This window comes from Danio rerio, chromosome 20 (genome assembly GCF_049306965.1).
Source record: "Danio rerio strain Tuebingen ecotype United States chromosome 20, GRCz12tu, whole genome shotgun sequence".
Lineage (NCBI taxonomy): Eukaryota > Metazoa > Chordata > Actinopteri > Cypriniformes > Danionidae > Danio > Danio rerio.
In genome coordinates this window covers 14,816,878-14,839,473 of record NC_133195.1, presented here as the reverse complement: position 1 = coordinate 14,839,473, position 22,596 = coordinate 14,816,878, and the positions used below count along the sequence as shown (strand labels likewise).

The 22,596-nt window shown below is 32.0% G+C and overlaps 1 protein-coding gene across 5 annotated transcripts in view; it reads left to right on the top strand.

The window, feature by feature from the left end:
* The window catches only part of ezrb (ezrin b), a 58,668-nt gene that overhangs the window by 23,688 nt on the left and 12,384 nt on the right, over positions 1-22,596 (top strand). For all 5 annotated transcript variants that reach the window (XM_073932779.1, XM_073932781.1, XM_073932780.1 and 2 more), the window contains exons 4-9: positions 361-456; positions 6,418-6,692; positions 8,627-8,710; positions 11,300-11,446; positions 17,948-18,044; positions 21,457-21,620. In XM_073932779.1, the coding sequence (XP_073788880.1) occupies positions 361-456; positions 6,418-6,692; positions 8,627-8,710; positions 11,300-11,446; positions 17,948-18,044; positions 21,457-21,620 (863 nt within the window). The remainder of the gene's footprint in view (positions 1-360; positions 457-6,417; positions 6,693-8,626; positions 8,711-11,299; positions 11,447-17,947; positions 18,045-21,456; positions 21,621-22,596) is intronic.

Below are 22,596 nucleotides of genomic sequence, written 5' to 3'. Positions count from 1 at the left end.
AACTCTTTTTGTACAGTAAAAATACCATAGTGAACTCCGCCTTTGGGAAATAGTGTAAATGCTTATAATGCTTGTGGAATCTAAACTGGTTCTTACTCAACACCACCCCTGCTGAGTGTGGATGAGCTAATGACCTATTTAGTGACGTGTCGGTGGGAAAAATAGTGTATACTCTATTAAAAGCCTAAAATATGTTCTTTTTATATCCCACATGTCTCATGTTTTTACTGTAAAGTCACCCTGTTCTCTGTTGTATTTCAAATCAGCAAATATCGAAGAGTTATAAAGCAGTCAGCAACTGATTAATAATTCATTCATCCATTTGTTGTGTGCTAAAAGGTGTCATTTTTATCCTGACAGGTGGTGAAGACCATCGGGTTACGTGAAATATGGTACTTTGGGCTTCAATATATGGACAGCAAAGGCTACCTTACATGGCTGAAACTTGACAAAAAGGTAATTGTACAATTTTTTTTAACAACCGATTGTCAATGCTAATATTATAATATATATATTTTTTATAAATCTTAATCGGGGATTTAGCTTTTATCTATGTAAATTCAATATGGTGTCTCTCTTTGCTATAAATTTATTAAAGAGTGTTTTTTTTTATTTTGTATTTTTATTATATGTGAAATAGGTTATCAGCATGGTCTTAAATTCTTAAGTTCACTGAAATATTGTCTTGTAGGTCTTAAATAATTTTAAACAGGTCTTGATTTTTTTATTGTTTATAAAAAGCTACCCAGTATATCCAAACGCATCCAATCACTAAACAGTACATCTCCACAAACTTTAAACAAAACTACTCATAACTAATATTAAAACTAGGGATGCTCTGCTCAGGATTTTTGCAGCCGATACCAAGTACCGATTCATTGTTCTGGTGATCGGTCAATACAGAGTACTGATTCTAATGCTTCAAGCATCATAATGCATAAAAGCACATTTTCCCTCTTAAGTATGATACATAAGTGGAGAATCTCTCCTTACCCAAGAGAAAAATTTAGGGATGTTGCATAATATCCCTTAAACACATTCCTTTTTACCATTTAGGTGTAAACATACCATAATAAAATAACATAGCATAGATATAAAAATTGGTGGGAAAAATGACAAACAAGCTTTCCACTTGTGTCACAGCAGCTCAAAACATGGTAAATAAAATTATTGCACTTGCAACAAAAAGACCGTCACTCGCGAGTTGCACCAAGAAACTGTATAAACAGAAGTCCCACCACATCTGTATATATTTTAGCTGTTGTGTTTCGAGCAAATAAATTGTTCATACACAACATTTACCACCTTATGTGTATGTATAATAAACAGGAGTGCACGTGCAGGTTCCTCTTCTTGTAAACTCCTTAGCGAACACCTGTAATTGGTTCATGAGATCCGCCAGATTGGCAAATACCGATCAAGTTATTAAATGTGATTATTGGATGAAACAGATCCTCAGCCGATTGATTGGACCATCTCTAATTATAACTGCAGTCTGTTGTCAAAACATTTAGTTTTTAAAGAGTTTTAAGTTATGTTAAACAAAAATGTATGTATACAATTAAGGTCTGCTTGTTTTGACACATTATTTAAAATATGTGGCTAAGAAATGACTTTTTTTTTCTGCTGGGCCTTTAAAACATCTTTAGCATCTAGCCAGAAGTCTGAAATTTTATTCTTCATGGTCTTAAAAAGGTCTTAAAGTTTTAAATCTGACTTTGTGAAACCATGGTGAATGTATATTTGATATTTTTTTAAAGACACAGATGCTTTTGTGTCTTAACCCTGTCAGACTGTGGCATTTACTAGGGTAACCATCTGAATTTTGTGTTTTCTAGTTGTTGTCTTTTTAGTGCTGAAGATATTTACTTAAAAAGAAATTTCTCACATGTAAAATTTATTTATGTTTTATGAGACTGACATGCATTTTTAAGTCTTGTTTAATACTTTTGATTATTTGCTTACACATTAGTCTGCTGATTTCTAATTCTTAAAATAAAAAATTTGTGTACATTTACATGAAAGTGTTGTCATTTTTACAATTTTAAAATGTTTTGTGTATCCTATTTCACACCAATTTGCTTAATGCTAAATTTTGCCTGCCATTGACAGTTTTTCCTTAATAAAAAATGCTATGCATTTATGGACATACTGTCCTAGGTTGTTTTCCGGGAAGCAAGGTTAACTTAGCATCTTCTAAAGCAGTGGTTCCCAAACTGGGGTGCGTGCACACCCAGGGGTGCGCAGTCTGACCACCAGGGGTGCACACATCAAAAAGTTTGGAAACCACTGTTCTAAAGCCTTAACTCTGACTTGATTAACCCTAAACCTGCTTACCATGTTAGTTCTAAAACTGCTCCTGAGAGTAAGTTCAGTAAACCTAGCAGACAAATGAAAATCTGAATTCACCAGTCACCTTGGAAACAGATGCCAAAACAGCGCCCCTATTAGCACACTCTATTTATAGTTTAACATAAGTCTTAAATCTCAGCTTTTTTTTATTAGTGTGAACAAGAATTTGAATTTGTGTTAGATGCTTATTAAATGCACTAAATGAATGATTGAGTAAAATAAAAATATGGTCACACTTTATTTTGATGGTCTGTTTGTTGAATTTAAGTTACGTTGCATCTACATGCCAACTAATTCTCATTAAGATTATAAGTAGACGGTTGGGGTTAGGGTTAGTGTAAGTTGACATGTACTTGCAAAGTCTGTTTAAGAAGCAGCATCAACAGATATTAAGCTGACAGTATACTAATACTCAAATGCACCATTAAAATAAAGTGTTACCAAAAACATTTCTACATTTTTTTAATGGTCTTGCTTACCCATTTGGTGAGATGAAATTTATTGTTATAATAAAATTACATAATAAATACAGTTTATTAAAAGATAAAGATGAAGATTCGCCACATGAGAGAAGAATAAATGTAAAAAAAAAAACATTATTTACAATAGTTTAATATTAGAAGTATTGTAATACACACATATATAACTCAAAGTTTATATAGCCTTGAGACATAACATTATCTGGTGCAGATTATGTTCAGAGCATAAGTTACTATTGCATCTTGCACACCCGAGCGTTACTTTTGTTTTAGGAACCAAAATCTATGAATATCTGCTTGCATATCCTTAAGCTTATCCAGGTATGTCACATAACCTGCTTTCTGGAACAGCTTCCTGCAGGCCACCATTGATGTGATACTAATCAACTCCATGTTCAGACTGATCACTTAATGATGTCATAGTCCTAAACTGATTTACTGTGAACCATGCATATACAGCTATGTTATTTTTCTTTTCTGAATTTGTGCTTATAATTGCCTTGATTGAATGGACAAAATACATATGTTTTCCCCTGAATATTTTATTTAAAATACATTGTTAAGAGGTTATCAGGAGTGAATTATGAACCTTAAGAAAGAATAATGGAATAATAGGATAACGAATAATCTTAATAGAAACTACTGAGAGTAGTGAATGGTCTAATTTCAATATTAGAAGAACACAGAAAACTCAAAACTGAAACTAAACCCCTCCATTTACAGCAATAAACAATTAAATCTTTTTTATTTAAATATTTAAAAGCTTTTTTTGTTGTTGTTTAAATGGGCACAAATAAGTAAATTGGAAATATATAAGCATCAATCATGTAAAGTGAAACCTTTACTAATAGAGCAAATCAGATATAAATATCAAGGCTAAAGAAACTGATATAACGTGCAAGTTGGGACAATAACTCACTAAAAATGACCTGAAACCCGCATCATCTTATAGCAGGACAGTTATTCTAATATGCCTTTAAGCAAATGCAAGTCACACAGCTTAGATTTTTAACCCAGCATAAATCAGGAAAAAGAAATAGGGAGATTGTTTTTTTTTTTCTCTCAGGGGAAGAAACTAGTTTGGCTTCATTCCACTCGTAAACACCTTACAGATCAGAGCTCAAAAAAAAAAAAAAAAAAAAGACGAGTGACTGCACTTGTTTAACACTGACACAACCCACGTTTGAGGAAATCAGTGTGGTGCTGGTGGCTGAATGAGTACATTTAAATAAAAACAAAACCGTAATCACTCCAGTTCACCTCATTTGGGCAGAACAGTTAACCAAAACAAAAGTGAGGTCGAGATATTCGATACAAGAAATCCAGTGACATTTTGTTTAATTAAAAGGAACTCTTTATGAACAATTTATTACATAAATTATTAAACTTTTGTTAATGTTAGTTGAAAGAAATTAATTTCAGAACATACTCTTCCCTATAGTTGTTAGCTTAGATCAGTTTAGTAACTTCTTCGAACTATGGCCAGACAGAGTCTACGGACATTTCTTGCTATTTCTGTGCATAAGTTTGTTTCAAAAAGTTATTAAGTAACTAAACTTGGCATGAAATATAAAATAATGACTTTTGAATTTAAGTTTTACATTGAAAATACAATTAGCTCCATTTGTTTGTTCACAACGTCTCTTATATAATGTACTATAATACGGAAAATAATACTTTTTATAACCTGTACTGTAAATAAATTGTATAAATATTTCCATATTAGTTGATAAAACTATTCAGGTTAATTAAAAAACGAAATAAATAAACACTCACCAGCCACTTTATTGGGTACACCTTACTGGTACCGGGTTGGACCCTATTTTGCCTTCCTGAACTGCCTTAATCCTTCATGGCATAGATTCAACAAGGTACTTGAAATATTCCTCAGAGATTTTAATCCATATATTCACATGCTAGCATCACACAGTTGCTGCAGATTTGTCAGCTGCACATCCATAATGCTAATCTCCCATTTCACCACATCCTAAAGGTACTCTATAGGACTGAGATCTGATGACTGTGGTGGCCATTTGAGTACAATGAGCTCATTGTAAACCCTAAAGAAGGCCGTGGATAGAAGTAGTAGATCTTTCTGTTTCTGAAAATTCTGATGCTCTGTTTTGAACTGCAGCAGATCGTCTTGATCATGTCTACATGCCTAAATGCATTTAGTTGCTGCCATGTGATTGGCTGACTAGAAATTTGCATATAAGGTGTACCTAATTAAGTGGCTGGTGAGTGTATATAATACAATTAAATAAATACACAAAGATGGGCCTAAATAGTTTGCAGATTTCTGTGTTCACAGATTCTGTGTGAGCCTACTTGTTCAACTTTAATGCCGTATTGGTAAATGTTGAAATGTTTTTCAGAATTTAAGTAAAAAAAAAAAATGACAGGGCTCCCATAAGTCTTTAAATCCCTTGAAAGTTTGCCAATCAGAAATAAATAAATAAATAAAATAAAATAAGTATGTGTATATATATATATATATATATATATATATATATATATATATATATATATATATATATATATATATATATATATATATAAGTATGCGTAGATGCATACGGGTTTCCCAATAAAGATGCATTTAACTTTTAAGAGCATTTTCTAAGTGCAAGGTTATGAACGCTTGGCAAAAATTGCATGTAACACAAATGTGCGAGAATGAGTTTTGTGTGCTGCTTTGGAGTCGCTGTTCATTTGAGTTCTAAAATATAAACAAATTTGAAATCGTATCATGAACGTTTAACCCAATAATTGCTATCTCAAAACAAATTTATATAAAGCACCTAGCAAACAGACTGAGGCACTGGCAATATGACCAAATAAGTACAAAATAGACCAATATAAGTTTATGCATATGAAATTAAATTGTAACTATTACTACTGAGCACTTGTAGATGTATAGTGATTTTCTTCTTTCACTTAAGGATGTTTTTAAGAAATAGATCAAAACATTAAGAACAGTCATACAATCTTTTTTTTTATTATGTTTTTTGTCGTATGCCTTTGGGAAATGGAGAAGTGTTCTTTAATGTTTGAATTTGTTTTGTGCAAGAATTGTTTTGGAAATATTTAATACTATTTCTTCCAGTACGCTTGTGTTTTTTTTTAGCCTGATCTCACGAGGAAACATTTAGTGGCTAATTTGTATGATTTTGTTGATTTTTGAGTTCAGTTGTGTGAAAATGTACAATTTTTAAAAAGAGGCATGGCCATTAACCCCAATCTTAAACCCTCATTGGGAGGATGAGCAAATCGTACTAAATTGGACGAATAAGATCGTACGAATTCATACAGATTTGTCACTAAATAAAAAATAAAAAAAATCAAGCAGCCTTTGCACTAATATTATGTCGCTCATCAGATTAAAAACCAAAACAACTCAGTACATAGATAAAAAACATTCATATCAGATGCAACTCTCTTTAAGAACATGCTACAGTTTAAATTTTTTTTCTCTTTTTCTCTCTCTTTCTCTTTTTGTCTCTCTCTCTCTTTTCTCTCTCTCTCTCTCTCTCTCTCTCTCTCTCTCTCTCTCTCTCTCTCTCTCTCTCTCTCTTTCTTTTTGCAGGTGTCTTCTCAGGACGTGAAGAAAGAGAATCCGCTGCAGTTTAAGTTTCGTGCTAAATTCTTCCCAGAAGACGTAGCGGATGAGCTGATCCAGGACATCACTCAAAAACTCTTCTTCATGCAAGTGAAAGATGGCATTCTGAGTGACGAGATCTATTGTCCTCCAGAGACTGCCGTGCTCTTGGCGTCCTATTCAGTGCAGGCCAAGTTTGGGGATTTCAGCAAGGAGTTGCACAGGCCTGGATACCTGACATCAGAACGCCTGCTGCCCCAACGGTGAGCCTGCTTGGTGACGCCACGTCAACATTTACAGTCAACGATCACTAAATGTTATGATGTAATTAAACACAAAAATATAATCCGCGGTTAAAGGCTGTCCATTTAAAACTGTAAAAAAGAAATTTAGATTACTTTTTCAAATAACTAGTAAAGTAACTTGTACATATGACTTTTTTGCTTGTTTATTATTGACGGGCTCATCGAGACCAAATTTGAAGCGCACATGAGTTGTATTGGTTAAACATGATTTTTAACATGGTTCTAGCTTAGGATACATCTACACTAATCCATATAAATTGCAAAAGGGCATTTGTCTAAAAAACTATCCATGTCCACGCTATCGTATTTAAATCTTTCCAACTTGCACCCTAAAATGACTAAAAACATTAATCCAATATTGCTTATGCGCATAGATGCAAGATGCTTTTACCTGCATCAAACCCGCCAGGCCTTTCTTTACTTTCCATTTATTTAAAATATCACGGCTAAATGTATCAGCTGTCATCTGCTTCCATCGCTGAATAGCTTTCAGTAAACATTCCATTTTCTTTAAAGAGAGACAGTATGGAGCATGTACAAACTGACCTTAATCTTTTAAATTAATCTTTAATCATGATTTCTGTCATGTTTCGTCTGGTGCAAACAGTATCACTTATAACTGCAAATATGTCACGTAGCGTGTTGTTAGGACACGAGATCACAATGTAACCTGTTCACCTAATATTTACACTTGTAATGTTTATATTATTTGCTAATTACCACCTCGTGGAACTCTGAAACTGCATCGCTTTTCGGAGTCTACGGCTGTCCACCAGAGGTTGCATTTCAATCGCGGACACATTCTCTGAGAGCTTTCTGATTGAATAAATGAAATACGCTGGGAGCTTAAATATAATTAGCTATATTGGCAAAGGGGGTTCAATGTACCAAAACAAAGACAGCCTTACCGGCATCTAACACACTTTTCAAAGCAGAATATCTGACTTTAGCATTGTTTTTCAGATAAACAAGAATGTTCACTTAGCATGTTTCTTATATATCTGAAAACATATGATGGTATTTTCATGCTTTAGAAGACTCAAGAACTTACACACAGCTCCTTTAATAAAACTGTCAAAAAGGACAGTATTCAAAACTTCTGCTTTACAGTGTCGTCCACCATGTTAGACGAATTAGTCTCATGATTGCATAAAATGTGTCATATTTTTCGAAAGTACACGTTTTCACAGTCCACACTCTGAAATCATAAAAATGTCACTTTTTGACAGTTTTTAAAAAAAAACATATGCTTACATTTCCTAAAAATGCCACCTCAATATAGACGGAAGGCCAAAGCGGATCGAACAATAGTCGTTTTAAAGGAAAATGTATAGGTGTGGACATGGCATTAAATACAAAAATGTATTTACACATTATCACAAAACAAAAAATACAGATTCAGTATCCATTAAAATGAAATGCAAACTTGAAATATTCTTTAAGATTGCTAAACTTTCTTTTCATGCATCCTATCCTTCATTATTCTAGAAAGGTTTGTTTGAGCTCGGCTGCACAGATGTAAATGTACATTAATTTACATTTCCTTCAGCCTGAGCTTGATTCACATTTTAGTTTCCTTTTTTAAGAGGTGGTCAATTTGATGATACTTTAATGAGTTGCCCTTTACTTCAGACACCTCACTCTGTGTGATCAGCTGAAATGAACAACAAAAACATAAAAGCTATTTTATTACATTTAGTTTTTACATCTGCACACAGCTTTTAACACTCCAAAGCTGGACTTGTACACGAATCAATCGAAACTAATCATCATTTTTGTGTCACACCTGATAACAATGCTAACCATCCAAGCCTCATTGATCACACTCTGTCCATTTAGATTGTGATCCTTTACTATGTCTACAGCATTTTCTTCGTTATTGTGTCCTGCAGGGTTCTGGATCAGCACAAGTTGTCACGGGAACAGTGGGAGGAGAGGATTCAGGTGTGGCACGAGGAACATCGGGGGATGCTCAGGTAAATTTGACATTTACTGTAGTCATTTGGGATGTACAATATTAGATGAAGCTGTAGAATTTGTATTGCAGTGTGAATCCATTAATTATAGTTAATTATAGATGATTTCATTCTTAGATTTTACATATATCAACATGCTGGTATTCAGTGTAAAATGGGTGTAACTGTTGGTTTCTTATGCTCAGGACCAAACAGAATCTGTGTACATTTTTTGCTATTTCTGCAGAGAAAAAAAACAGTGGATTTATGCAGAATGATTTGTTTCTTAACTAAACTTATTATATGGAATAAAAAAAACAATAGCTTTTGAACTTTTATTCAATGTTTACAATGCAAATCCAATTAGATTCACTTATTTGGTAAACCAAGCAATGTTCTCATATAATATATCTACTAAAAGACAGAAAATATTACTTTATAAACTGTATTGTAAATAAATCATATATTAAACCATATATATATATATATATATATATATATATATATATATATATATATATATATATATATATATATATATATAAATATAAATAAATAAATAAATCTATACACGCATGAAACCATATAGCAGTATATGAAAAAGTAACTTATTGAGGGTCTTAATGGATCAAATGAAAAAAACAAGTTTTTCCTAGCATCAGAGTGATGATCAACTATCGTGCATTTTTTTAAAACCATGATTTACAGTAGAAACATACTAAGATGCCATCATTCAGTGGAACGATATATACACCACAAATCTGTCTGAGCTATATTAGAATTGTTTGAGGACATATAATTCTAAAAGACTTCTAAAAAGGATCACAATGCAACCTGAAAAAGTACTAATTGCTATTTGCTAGGCCCACATGGAATCTGAGCGTGCAGAAATCCACAGATTTTGAGGTCGTCATTGAGTCTATGTATTAACTTGTGTAAATGTGTGTACATTTATATATTCATTCAGTTTTTAAATTAATTTCATAAATACTGACTGAGTGTTAATTTGATTTATTTACAATACAGTTTGTAAAGTCATTTTTTCTGTCTTTTAGTAGATATATTACATGAGAGACTTGCTTCGTTACGAATTAAGTGTATTTAGATGGATTTGTTTTGGAAACGTTAAATAAAAGTTAAAAAAGCTATTATTATTATTTTATATATTATGATCCTAACTAAAATCATTCTGCATAAATTCACAGATTTATTTATTTATTTATTTTTATTTTATTTTTATTTTTTTACGAAGTTCTCTGCAGAAATAGCAAAAATGTCTGCAGATTCTGTCTGGCCCTACTAATTATTACTAATTAAAAATGTTATCATTTTAAATCTGTATAATTCAAATGATTTAAGGTGCATCCCAAATCATGAACTTATGCACTATTCGAAACAATTTTGTAGTGTAAATAGTGCAAGTATTGCATTCACACTGAAAACTCTAAAAATAATAAGTGCACTTTAAATACCTGGATGATGCACTTATTTAATCTTAATATGAAGTATGTTATGTTGGACACTTCACACAATCAATAGCCGCTGCTTTGCTCACATAGCGAAAGCGTCAGAGCTGTTGGGCACAGATGTTGGATTACTTCATTTATTTTAGATTGCGAAAGCAAAATTCTCCTACGAGAGTGACTGCTGCCTCATGATGGTGAATGTGGTTATACTCATGGCAGGTATTATTTGTAAGTTTTGTCATTTATTTCACTAATTTGGCAACCGCCAAACGTTATCTGGGAAAAGGTTTGAATTTCCGCTTAGTAATAAAACATTAGTGCTGCTCCATTTGGGACGACACTGCATGCATATACTATGCTGTTGAGTGTGTAAGTGCATAAATGGATAGTGTGGCATTTGGGACACAGGTTTAGTTTCTCAGCAATATGAGTACTTCTTACTCCTTTACACTATAATAAAGTTTACTGTGAGAATTTTATGGTTTTATAGTTTTTTTTAAATGAGTACAGGTCAGAATTATTTTTGGCCACATTTTGATGTTTTATGTTTAAAAATGTATTTAATGATTCAAACTTTGAAGCAGACAATTTGCTTGCGTGTAATTAGTTTCCATGTTTGTGAAATCATTTCTTTTGGATACAGTACAAGGGCTATTTTAGGATTATTTATATGTTGTTATTACAGCATTTATTTATTTTTTGAATCTTATTGTTTTGCTTTAGTTTTTATTTCCTGTTTAGTTTTTAACAGGAAGTTAGTTTAGTTTAGGCTCGTTTAATTCTTTAAAATCAGATTTGTTGTTTTTTGGTAGACATAAATAAACAAATCAATTTTAGTTGACTTTTTTTTAAATAAATACATGATTTTAGTTAACAGTAACACCACTTAATCAAGTACTTTTCATCTGCAAAGCATTTATTTATCTGTGTTATGTGATTATTAAGCGTATGGTTATGCAATCTATTTGCACAATGTTATGTAATATGTGAAACCCTAAACTGATAACATACTCTGTGGGATTTTCTTTAAATCCATTTTGATTTGCTAGTAAACTTTACTGATATATGCAAACAAATGGCAAGTAACACATTAAAGTAAACATATTTTAAAGCAGAAAGATTGATGTTGTATTTGTGTTCCTAGAGAGGACGCAATGCTGGAGTATTTGAAAATCGCTCAGGATCTGGAAATGTACGGCGTGAACTATTTTGACATCAAGAACAAGAAGGGAACAGAGCTGTGGCTGGGTGTGGATGCCCTGGGCCTAAATATCTATGAGAAAGACGACAAGTGAGTTTAGCCTTTCCCTTTATTCAAGTCTAAAATACTGCCATCAATGAAACCTAAAGGCTCTTTTCCTCAAAATATAGCTATATATTTTTTCGCCTGCATCTCTGTCAGCTCTGTTAATTTTTTTCAAAATGTTAACAAGAAGTTCAAGAACATTTAGTAGCAGAATCAAATGCTTCCCATAACATTTGCACATTAGTTTATATAAACAATGCATTCAGTTTACTGTAAATAAGAAGTTGTTTTATATCATTACAGTTTAAGGAAAATGAATGGAAAGTGCTTAATGTACCTGCAGTTATTTACACCAGCCTGTGATAATTGCCAAGCGTGTTGCTAATTTTCAGTGACATTTGTAATTTGAGGACATGATTCTTTAAACACGATGCACTTTTATTTATTTATTTATTTTTTTACACTATTTATATTGTTCCCTGAACACTGACAGCTATGTATGTGTGTGTGTGTACATAAGTGCAGTGGCCACTAATGGCTTTTTCCTCACAATGCCCTCTATTTTAACCATAGCAACAAAGACTGGTTTTTCAAGCTGTGCAGTCCTTGAAAACACTGGGCAAGGAATTGTGTGTGTGTGTGTGACTGAGACAAGGCTTCACAAGCACACATGTTAAGATAAGGAACCATGTTGCACAACAAGTCATGAAAATAGTTTACATTCGTTGGATCCTTGCTTGTGTTTGTGTTGTTTTAGCTGCACCGTGTCAGCTGAGTGACCCACATCCTTGTTCCACACAACAGATCGGTCTCTAAAGCATGTGCGCTCTGCCTTTTATAGCCACCCAATTTTTTTTTTTCACCCAAAAAGGAACATTTACTCTTCTTTATAATGACCCTCAAGTAGTTTTAGACCATTAAGTTTCTTTTTAGAAAAAAAAAAAAGGTAATTTTAAAAATGGTGGAGACTTTCTCAGACAAACCGATTCCAAACAAAATCTGTTCCTTCGCTTATCAGTATGCCCAAACCAATCTGAAAACAAATCTTTTATTAGCAACACAAGGTTACACACTTAACCATCAATCTATCAACACTCTTAATCTTAAGGTGATTTGTTGTGGTGTAATGATACATTTAAGTATCATGTAAAATTAATAAACAACATGTACTTACCTTAGGATTAGCAGTAGGGTTTGGTATAGGCTTAGTTACATGCTATTATGCTTAATCAAGTGTTATTGTAAAGTAAGTACATGTAAAATCTGCCAAGATCACTATAAAATAAAGTGGAACCAGTAATAGTAATAATGATTATTGTTTAAACAAATGCATATTATTAGTTGCATGTTGTTATGCTTAATTTATTGTTAATTGTAAAGTAAAAGCATGTTACGTGCCAAGAACATTATAAAATAAAGTGGAACCAATAATAGTAGTAGTAATAAGATTAGATGTCATATTGAGAAATCATATGTCAAATTGTTTTATATAAATGCTTAAAATTGACCATCGTGGATTTTTCTGAATAAAAATAAGTGATACAAGTCCTGTTCCTTCAGTCCACGGGAATATAAAATAAGCAGGCAGATTTTCTCTTTAAGCTCCATTCCATGCAGGGTAAGTCACACACTAATCTCTCTGGAGCTCCATTCCCTACAGAGCCAATCAGAGCTAAGCGTAAGAGACACACTGTTACAAAGTGAATGTATAGTCATCGCCTTACAAGGGCAAAACTGGCCCTCTTTGATGACTTGCAGGAGTTAAATAAGAGGTAATCTTGCAAAATAGTAAGTAAAAATGAGATGTGCTAATGAAAACGTATAGGTGGATTCTCTATCCTTTAATTTTAATATCACAGATAAAGTTTTATACCGCAATGTGTACCATAATTCTTCCAAAACACCACAAATATAAAACTATAATTGGATGTCCACAGGAGATGCGCCAAAAATCCTATCTGTAAAAACCTTCCACTCTAAAGGCTTTTGCACACCAGGACAAATGATTATCGTCAATTGTCCTGGTGTGTCGAAGCCTTTAGTCGCATTTAGTGCTATGGTTAGCTACCGCAGGTGCTACGAATCATAACACGCCACATGTTCTGCGTCCTGATTGGCTGTAAACCATTGTAAGTCAATCTGCTCCATGCCAGTACAGAATGTGTTCAGCTTGCTAAATTTACATAAAGCTCTGATCGCTAGCAGTGTGACTCTGAAGTGCTCCCAACAAACCCAATAATGTTGACGAAATGTTCTGCACTGTCAATGGCACCTGGGGTAGCTAACTATAGCACAAAAAGTTGGACTTTTAGACACGCTTAAAGAAAGATAAAAGTTACGCGGCTGTAAGGTGCCATTGCAAAATGAATAAATCTTGGGTTTGTTACATTCAGTTTTACAGCATTAAAACATCTATGACAACTGAAAAAATAAAGCTCAGTACTTTGCAGATTTCATCTATTGTGGGTTATTTTTTAGAATGTAACTCCTTCAATTAACGAGTTGAGCACTGTATATGCTTGTCTTTGAACAGTCACATACCTTTTCGCCATGACTAACCCAATCCTGATGCACACCTCTCAAAAATTGTAACTACACATTGCAACGAAGCGTAGCACAAGCTATGTGATTAGTCAGCTTGGTAGCATTGATGACTGTAAGCGGGCCAAGGGAGAGCAGACAATCCAAAGGCACAAGTATTTAACAAGGTTCAAGTCCTATAGTGGAGCTCCAAATATTATATTTCCGGTGTTAACAAAACACCCGCGAAGAAACTCAACACAGAGGAACATAGAAACCTCACTGCCAGCTTGCACTTTGGAAATGTTGTTATCAGAGCAACACAGACAGATTGCTGAAATATAAATGAATGGCTAGGTGTGAGGCATACATCGTGGGTTACGGTGATTGCTCGACGCAGAAGTATAATTCAGTCTCTAAACATCAGTGCTTCACATCAGGCTGCAGATAAGCCTGCTGGGCGTTAATCTGTGATAACCTCCTGTATGTACTTGAACCCCTTACTTATTATATGGCTCTTTAGGATAGTCTATTCTGATTGGTAAGTCACAATATTCCACATTTTTTCTTTCACAGAAAACATCCATTAAATAACGCAGACTCATTGTGGAACTTCAAATCACCTTGACCATCAGTGAATATATTCGCATCCATATATATATATATGCTAGTCTTCAAACAGTCACATACCCTTCGCCATGGGTTCCCATGATGCACTGCTTAGAAAAAAAAATTAACTGCATATTGTGATGTGCATAACACAAGCTCTGCGATTGGTCAGCTTTATAGCATTGATGAGTGTGGGTGAGGCTGAGGAGCTAGCTGAAGAGCACCAGATGGAGACTTTTGTTTTGTGTTTACAGTGCATCTGGAAAGTAATCATAATGGTTGACTTTTTCCAAATTTCTTTGTTACAGCCTTATTTCAAAATGGATTCAATTAAATTATTTCCTCAATTCTACACACATTACCCCATAATGACAATTTGAAAAGATTTTTTGAAATTGTTGCAAATTTAAAAAATATTAAAAACATGAAAATCATATGTACAGAAGTATTCACAGCCTTTGCTCAATATTTTGTTGATGAACCTTTGGCAGCAATTACAGCCTCAAGTTTTTTTGAATATGATGCCACAAGCTTGGCACACCTGTCTTTGGGAATTTTTGCCCATTCCTCTTTGCAGTACCTCTCAAGCTCTATCACGTTGGATGGGAAGCAACAGTGTACAGCCATTTTTAGATCTCTCCAGAGTTGTTTAATAGGATTTAGGTCAGGACTCTGGCTGGGCCACTTAAGGACATTCACTAAGTTGTTGTAAAGCCACTCCATTGATATTTTGGTGGTGTGCTTTGAGTCATTGTCCTACTGGAAACGTCGCCCTAGTTTGAGGTCAAGAGCACTCTGAAGCAGGTATTCATTCAGGATGTCTCTGTACAATGCTGCATTCATCTTTCCCTCTATCCTGACTAGTCATCCAGATCCTGCTGCTGAAAAACATCCCCACAGCATGATGCTGCCACCACCATGCTTCACTGTAGGGATGATATTAGTCTGGTGATGAGCGGTGCCTGCTTTTCTCCGGGCTGGGAGTGGCTTTCGTCTGGCTACTCTACCATACAGGCCTGATTGGTGGATTGCTGCACAGATGGTTATCCTTCTATATGGTTTTCCTCTCTCCACAGAAGAATGCTGGAGCTCAGACAGAGTGACCATCGAGTTATTGATCACCATCCTGACTAAGGCACTTCTCCCCGATCACTCAGCTCAGAATCCTGGTGGTTACAAACATCTTCCACTTATGAGTGATGGAGGCTACTGTGCTTGTTGGAACTTTCAGAGGAGCAGACGTTTTTTTCTGTAACCTTCCCCAGTCTTGTGCCTTAAGACAATCCTGTCTCTGAGGTCTACAGACAATTCCCTTGTTTTCATGCTTGGTTTATGCTTTGACATGTACTGTCAACTCTGGGACCTTATATAGACGGGTGTATGTCTTTTCAAATCATGTCCAATCAACTGAATATACCACAGGTAAACTCCTATAAGTTGCTGAAACATCTCAAGAATGATCAAGGGAAACAGAATGTACTTGAGCTCAATTTAGAGCTTCACTGCAAAGGCTGTGAATACTTATGTACATGAGATTTTTTTCTGTTTTTTTTTGTAACAATTTCGAAAATATTTTTTCACATTGTCATTATGGTAATTATAGGAATCAATGAATTTAATAATTTTTTGAATAAGGCTGTAATATAAAAAAATTTGGAAAAAGTGAAGTGCCGATTCCCGCCTCTGAATAAGTGACTTTAAGCTACTTGCACAGTCAGTTAGCATTACAGGTGTTACCAGTGCGAACAAAACACTGGTGAAGAAACTCAACACAGAGGAACATAGAAAGCATATTGACACTTTTAAAACACTATCTGGCAGAGCAACACAAACGCAAGGCATAAATGCACATCTATGGGTTATGGCAATCACTTAACGCAGAGGAATAATATAGCCTTTATACTAACAGTGCTTTGCAGCCTGTCGGGTGTTATTCTGCGATAACAACTTCCTGGATGTACTTTATACTTATTACACGATTGTCTGTGATTTTTGATTCTGATGTTGTGACATTCCAAAGTATTTCTTTCAAAGATAGCATAAATAAACAAGTAAATAAATAAATTCTTAAATAAATAAATTTAAAAAAGTAAACAAGAAATAAATAAATCCATAAATAAGTAGATAAATAATAAATCAATTTTACTAAATATTAATTGGAGTTAGTTTTATTTAAACTAGAAACTAGTGATCTATTTAAACATTGTTCTTTTGCTAAATAACAGACTCATCTTGACTGTCAATGAATATGTTCATGTCCATATATTTACCTCCATATTTATATGTATCTGCTCGTCTTTATAATGCCATGGTTAGTGTATACTCCATCAGCCCTTGGTGTATCTGTCAGCTTTGCGAGAATTAATAAACTATTACAGCTCAGAACAATGTTTTGTCTAATTTGTATGTTTTGGGGCAGTTAGTTGTGTAAAAAGCAGGATAAAGGTAATCCAGATTGGTTGTTTTCACATAATAAAGCCCTTTAGTCTTGTTCAACAACCCTGTGCTTTATATAAGAATAAAAATAAAAATGCCTCTAGCTTGACCCACCAATAAGACTGGCGATTGGTGAAGTTAAAGTAAAACACAATGAGGTGGTGCACAAGCATAAAATGGACTACACAGGAATTGCAGAGCAAATAGGATTCAATGGCTAGTTTAATTAGAAATTGTTTGCGTAATTACACAAAAAGGTTTAGCAAACTTGCCGCTTTACAATTCTTAATGTAATCAATCAACATGGGAAGTTGGTTCTAACTATGAGTTATTTTTCCAACCCTGATAGAGTCCTGCCTTAAATGTGTAACATTTCCACCGCCATTATGTTTTATGTTGAATCGAATGTCATGTGTTTTAGGGAGCGTTCGTGGCGTGTCACAGACTGGTGTTGTCTGATCTGCGCACAGAGACATTGTGCCATGCAGGCGGGGAGGCGAAGGCGTATCTGTAACACCACTCCTATGAGCAGCACAAAGACAACACACACACACATGATGTCATCGCTCACGCTAAACACAAGCTCTTCCTTGTCCTCACATTCCTGATGTCGGACTGCTGTGCCTGCGTTGCAACATTCTCAAAGCATTACAGACTTTCTGAACCTTTTTAAAGGGACAGATCACCCAAAAATGAAACTTACGGACATTGAGTTTCTTCTGTTAAACAAATAAAACTAGCAGCCATTTGTATTTTTATAATTAGCCAAGTCTATGGCTACCACTTTCAAAAATTCTTCGAAATATCTTTCGTTTAACAAGAAAAAAGGGAGGATGGGCAAGAGATAGTTTCATTTTGGGTGAAATATCCCTTTAAATTTCGAGATTTCGTGTTTTAGCCACCATACTGTGTTTGTTTTTAGGACTTGTGTGTATTTATACTGAAAACATGGCTCATGTCTTTACATCCTTGTCTTTGCAGACTCACTCCAAAAATTGGATTCCCCTGGAGCGAAATCCGAAACATTTCCTTCAACGATAAGAAGTTTGTCATCAAGCCCATAGATAAAAAGGCTCCAGTAAGTGAAACTGCGATTGCCACACAAGACGCCTTCATTCCTCTCAGTCCCCGCCTGAAACGGAAAAACTGCTTTGACGAGAATGAAACTTGTTTTATTATAATCTGATATACAAACAAAGCTTTTATGTAAGATCTATGTTACAAATTGTAGGCATACAAAAATTATTTAAATGAATTCCTTTTGACTAGTTGAACATTTTTTTCTAATTGCAAAAATATGATAATAATAACAATAAAATATTAGCTTCTTATAGGGATAATTCTATTAAATGAAAATTCTGTCATCTTGTACTCATCCTCTCTTGTTCTAAAGCTGTTTGATTTTTCTTCTTTTACACAAAAGAACATCCTTTGAAGAAGGGTTGCTGGCACCCATGGACATCTATTGGAAATAATTTTTTCCTGTTATCAAAGTCAATGGGTACCAGCAAAGAACATTCTTTAAAGTATCTTCTTTTGTGTTCAAAAGAAGGAAGAAACGCAAAATGGTTTAAAACAACATGAGGGAGAATAAACCATGAGGTTATTTTCAATTTTTGGGTGAACTATAACTTATTTGGCATTTCCGTATTTTCTTAGATATTTTTATATTTATACAATAAAGTTACAGTAGCGTTATATAATGCAAGTCTAAGTAAGCAAACAAATAAAGTATAGAAATGACTAAGTAAATAAATAAGTACCAAACAAATATCAATCAATTAATTAATAAATCAATAAGTAAATAAAAACAAATAAGTAAAAAACTAATAAGAAAAAAATGCAAATAAATAAATAAACATAAGTAAATAAATACAAATAAATAAAATATAACAAATAATTAAATAATTAAGACAAATATTAAAAAATAACTAAAGCAAAATAAATCAACAAAAAGTTTATAAACAAGTCAATAAATCAATCAATAAATAAACAAATAAATCAACTAATAAGTACATAAAAAATCAACAAATAAAAAAAAGTAAAAAATTAAGTAAATAAATAAATAAATCAAATAAATAATTAAATCAACAAAAAAGTAAATAAGTAAATAAATCATCTTATAAGTAAATAAATAAATAACTAAATAAATCAACAAAAAAAAGTAAATAAATGAATCAAGAAATAAATAAATAATTCATCATAATAAATCAATAAATACGTAAATAAATCAACAAATAAGTAAATAAATATATCAACAAATAAGTAAATAAATGAATTAAATAAATCAACAAATAAGTAAATAAATTAATTAATTAACTAAGTAAATAAATAAGTAAATGATTAAATAAACAAATAAGTAAATAAATCAACTAATAAGTAAATAAATAAATAACTTAATAAATCAACAAAAAAGTAAATAAATGAATCAAGAAATAAATAAATAATTCATCATAAGTAAATAAATCAATAAATACGTAAATAAATCAACAAATAAGTAAATAAATAAATCAACAAATAAGTAAATAAATGAATTAAATAAATCAACAAATAAGTAAATAAATAAATTAATTAAATAAGTAAATAAATAAGTAAATGATTAAATAAACAAATAAGTAAATAAGTAAATAAATCAACTAATAAGTAAATAAATAACTTAATAAATCAACAAATAAGTAAATAAATAAATCAATTAATAAATTGATAAATCAACAAATGAAAAAATAAACAAATAAGTAAATAAATAAATCAACAAAAACAAATAAATTATTCAATCAACAAATAAGTGGATAAATAAGTAAATAAATCAACAAATAAGTAAAGAAATAATTCATTCAACAAATAAGTCAATAAATGACTAAATAAATCAACAAATGAGTAAATGAATATATAAATAAATAAATCAAATAAGTAAATAAATAAGTAAATAATTAAATCAATAAATAAGTAAATAAATCAACTAATAAGTAAATAAATAAATAACTAAATAAATTAATAAATCAACAAATAAGTAAATAAATAAATGAATTGAATAAATCAACAAATAAGTAAATAAATAAATAAATAAATCGTAAATAAATAAGTAAATAATTAAATCAACAAATAAGTAAATAAATCAACTAAGTAAATAAATAAATAAATCAACAAATAAGTAAATAAGTAAATCAACTAATAAATTGATAAATCAACACATAAATAAATCAACAAATAAGTAAATAAATAAATCAACAAAAAATAAATAAATTATTCGATCAACAAATAAGTAAAGAAATAATTTATTCAACAAATAAGTCAATAAATGACTAAATAAATCAACAATCGAGTAAATAAATATATAAATAAATAATTCCACAAATAAGATAATAAATAAATCAACAAATAAGTAAATAAATAAATCAACAAATTTGTAAATAATTAATCAAATCAACAAATAAGTGAATAAATAAGTAAAAAAATCAACAAATAAGTAAATAAATAAATATATAAATAAATAAATCAACAAATAAGTAAATAAATAAATCAACAAATAACTAAATAAATAATTAAATCAACAAATAAGTGAATAAATAAGTAAATCAACAAATAAGTAAATAAACAATTCAATCAACAAAAAAGTAAATAAATAAATAAGTTAACGAATCCACAAATAAGTAAATAAATAAATAAGTAAATAAATCAACAAATGAGTAAATAAATAAATAAATCAACAATTAAGTAAATAAATGGATGTATGGATGAATTAATGGATTATTTAATTGGAGTTAATATTGGTAATTCATTTTTAAATGTTTTTGCAGAATTATATGGATGGATGTATAGATCATTTATTTTATTTATTAATTTTTTATAATAAAATTGCTAAACGCTAAAAACATAACATTAAACAGTTAATCAGATACACTTTTTAGCTGAGAAATATTTTTTCTTCATTATTATAATTTTTTTAATAGTCTCAGATGTACAAAAAACAAACATATTTTGGCAGCATTAAGGATATGTAATAAAAAGAAAGATATGTTAGGGGAGATGAAGTACTAGTATGCATTAAATGTAAACTAAATTAGACTATTACAAAAATAATTTAAAAATAAATAAAAAATGTAAATAAAAACAAAAACTGAAAAAAAATCTGACAAGCTTATTCAAATTGTTAATATACACTAAAAAGTGTGCAAGTAATACTAAAGCAACACTGAAATTGTCCAATTTATAAAGATGGTTAATTTGTGCTAAGGATTGACTGTCTTTATTTCTAACACGCAAGCAGTAAATCAGTGTAATGTGTGCAGTTTGACATTAAAGAGTCTTTAGTTTTAGCCATGCTGTTTTGGCAGATAAAGACAGCAGTCCATCTCCTCTGACAGGCCTTGTATTATCTCTGACAGTCAGAGCCCATTCTGCAGCTTTTACACAACTTTTATTATAAAAATACACAAGAGCTATTAGCCTGATTCTGATTATTGAGCCCCTGTGTCTTCTTGTCCCTGCAGGATTTCGTGTTCTACGCTCCACGTTTGCGCATTAATAAGCGCATCCTTCAGCTGTGCATGGGGAACCACGAGCTGTACATGCGCCGCAGGAAGCCGGATACCATCGAGGTGCAGCAGATGAAAGCTCAGGCTCGAGAGGAGAAACAACAGAAACAGATGGAGAGGTGAGGATCAGTCTCCATGGCGATGTGACCACTGATGCTGGGTCATCTGCAGATGCTGCACTTTATAACACACACACACACACACACAAATATTTAAATTTATGTCTTTGCATTTTTTTATTATAGCTTTTTTGCATTTCATTTGCTTTTGCTTTTACTTTTTTTCATAGTTGTTTTGTTTGCCTTTTTGTTTTTTTATTTGTTTTTTTTATTTTATTTTGCTTTGTTTCAAGCCTTTTAGTTGTTTTTAAAAAAAGTTGTGTCTTGATTTTGCTTGTTTTTTGTTTTTTTTTGTATGGTTTTTGCTTATTTTTGGTCTTATTTTGATTTGATTTACTTTGTTGTATGCATCTATTTTGTTTTTTTTTATGTATAAATCTTTTTTATATGTTTTGCTTGTTTTTTGCTTGGATGTATTTTTAATTTTTAATTTCTTGTTTTTATTTTTTTTGCTTGGTTTTTGGTTGATGTATTTAGTTTTGATTTTGTTATCTGCACACACACACACACACACACACACACACACACACACACACAAATAAATAAATATAAAATAATAATAATAATAATAATAAACGATACCAAATTAGCTTCCTAAAGGGATACTTTTATTTTAAAAAAACAGTTTTGTCATTATTTACTCATCTTTGTTCTAAACCTGTTTGACTTTCCTTCGTTCTACACAAAAGAACATATTTTGAAGAATGCTGTTTGCTGGGACTTATGGACATCCATAGGAATAATTTTTTCGTGTAATCGAAGTTGATATAACTGTTTAAAACTGGGGTGTCCAAACTGGATGCTGCTGTTCTGGAGAGTTTAGCTTCAACCTTAATCTAACCCATCTGAACCAGCTAATCAAGCTCTATTAGAAATACTAGAAACTTCCTGGCAGGTATGTTGAAGCAAGTTAGAGCTAAACTTAGCACACCGGCCCTCCACGACAGAGTTTGGACACCCTTGATCAAGAATAAAT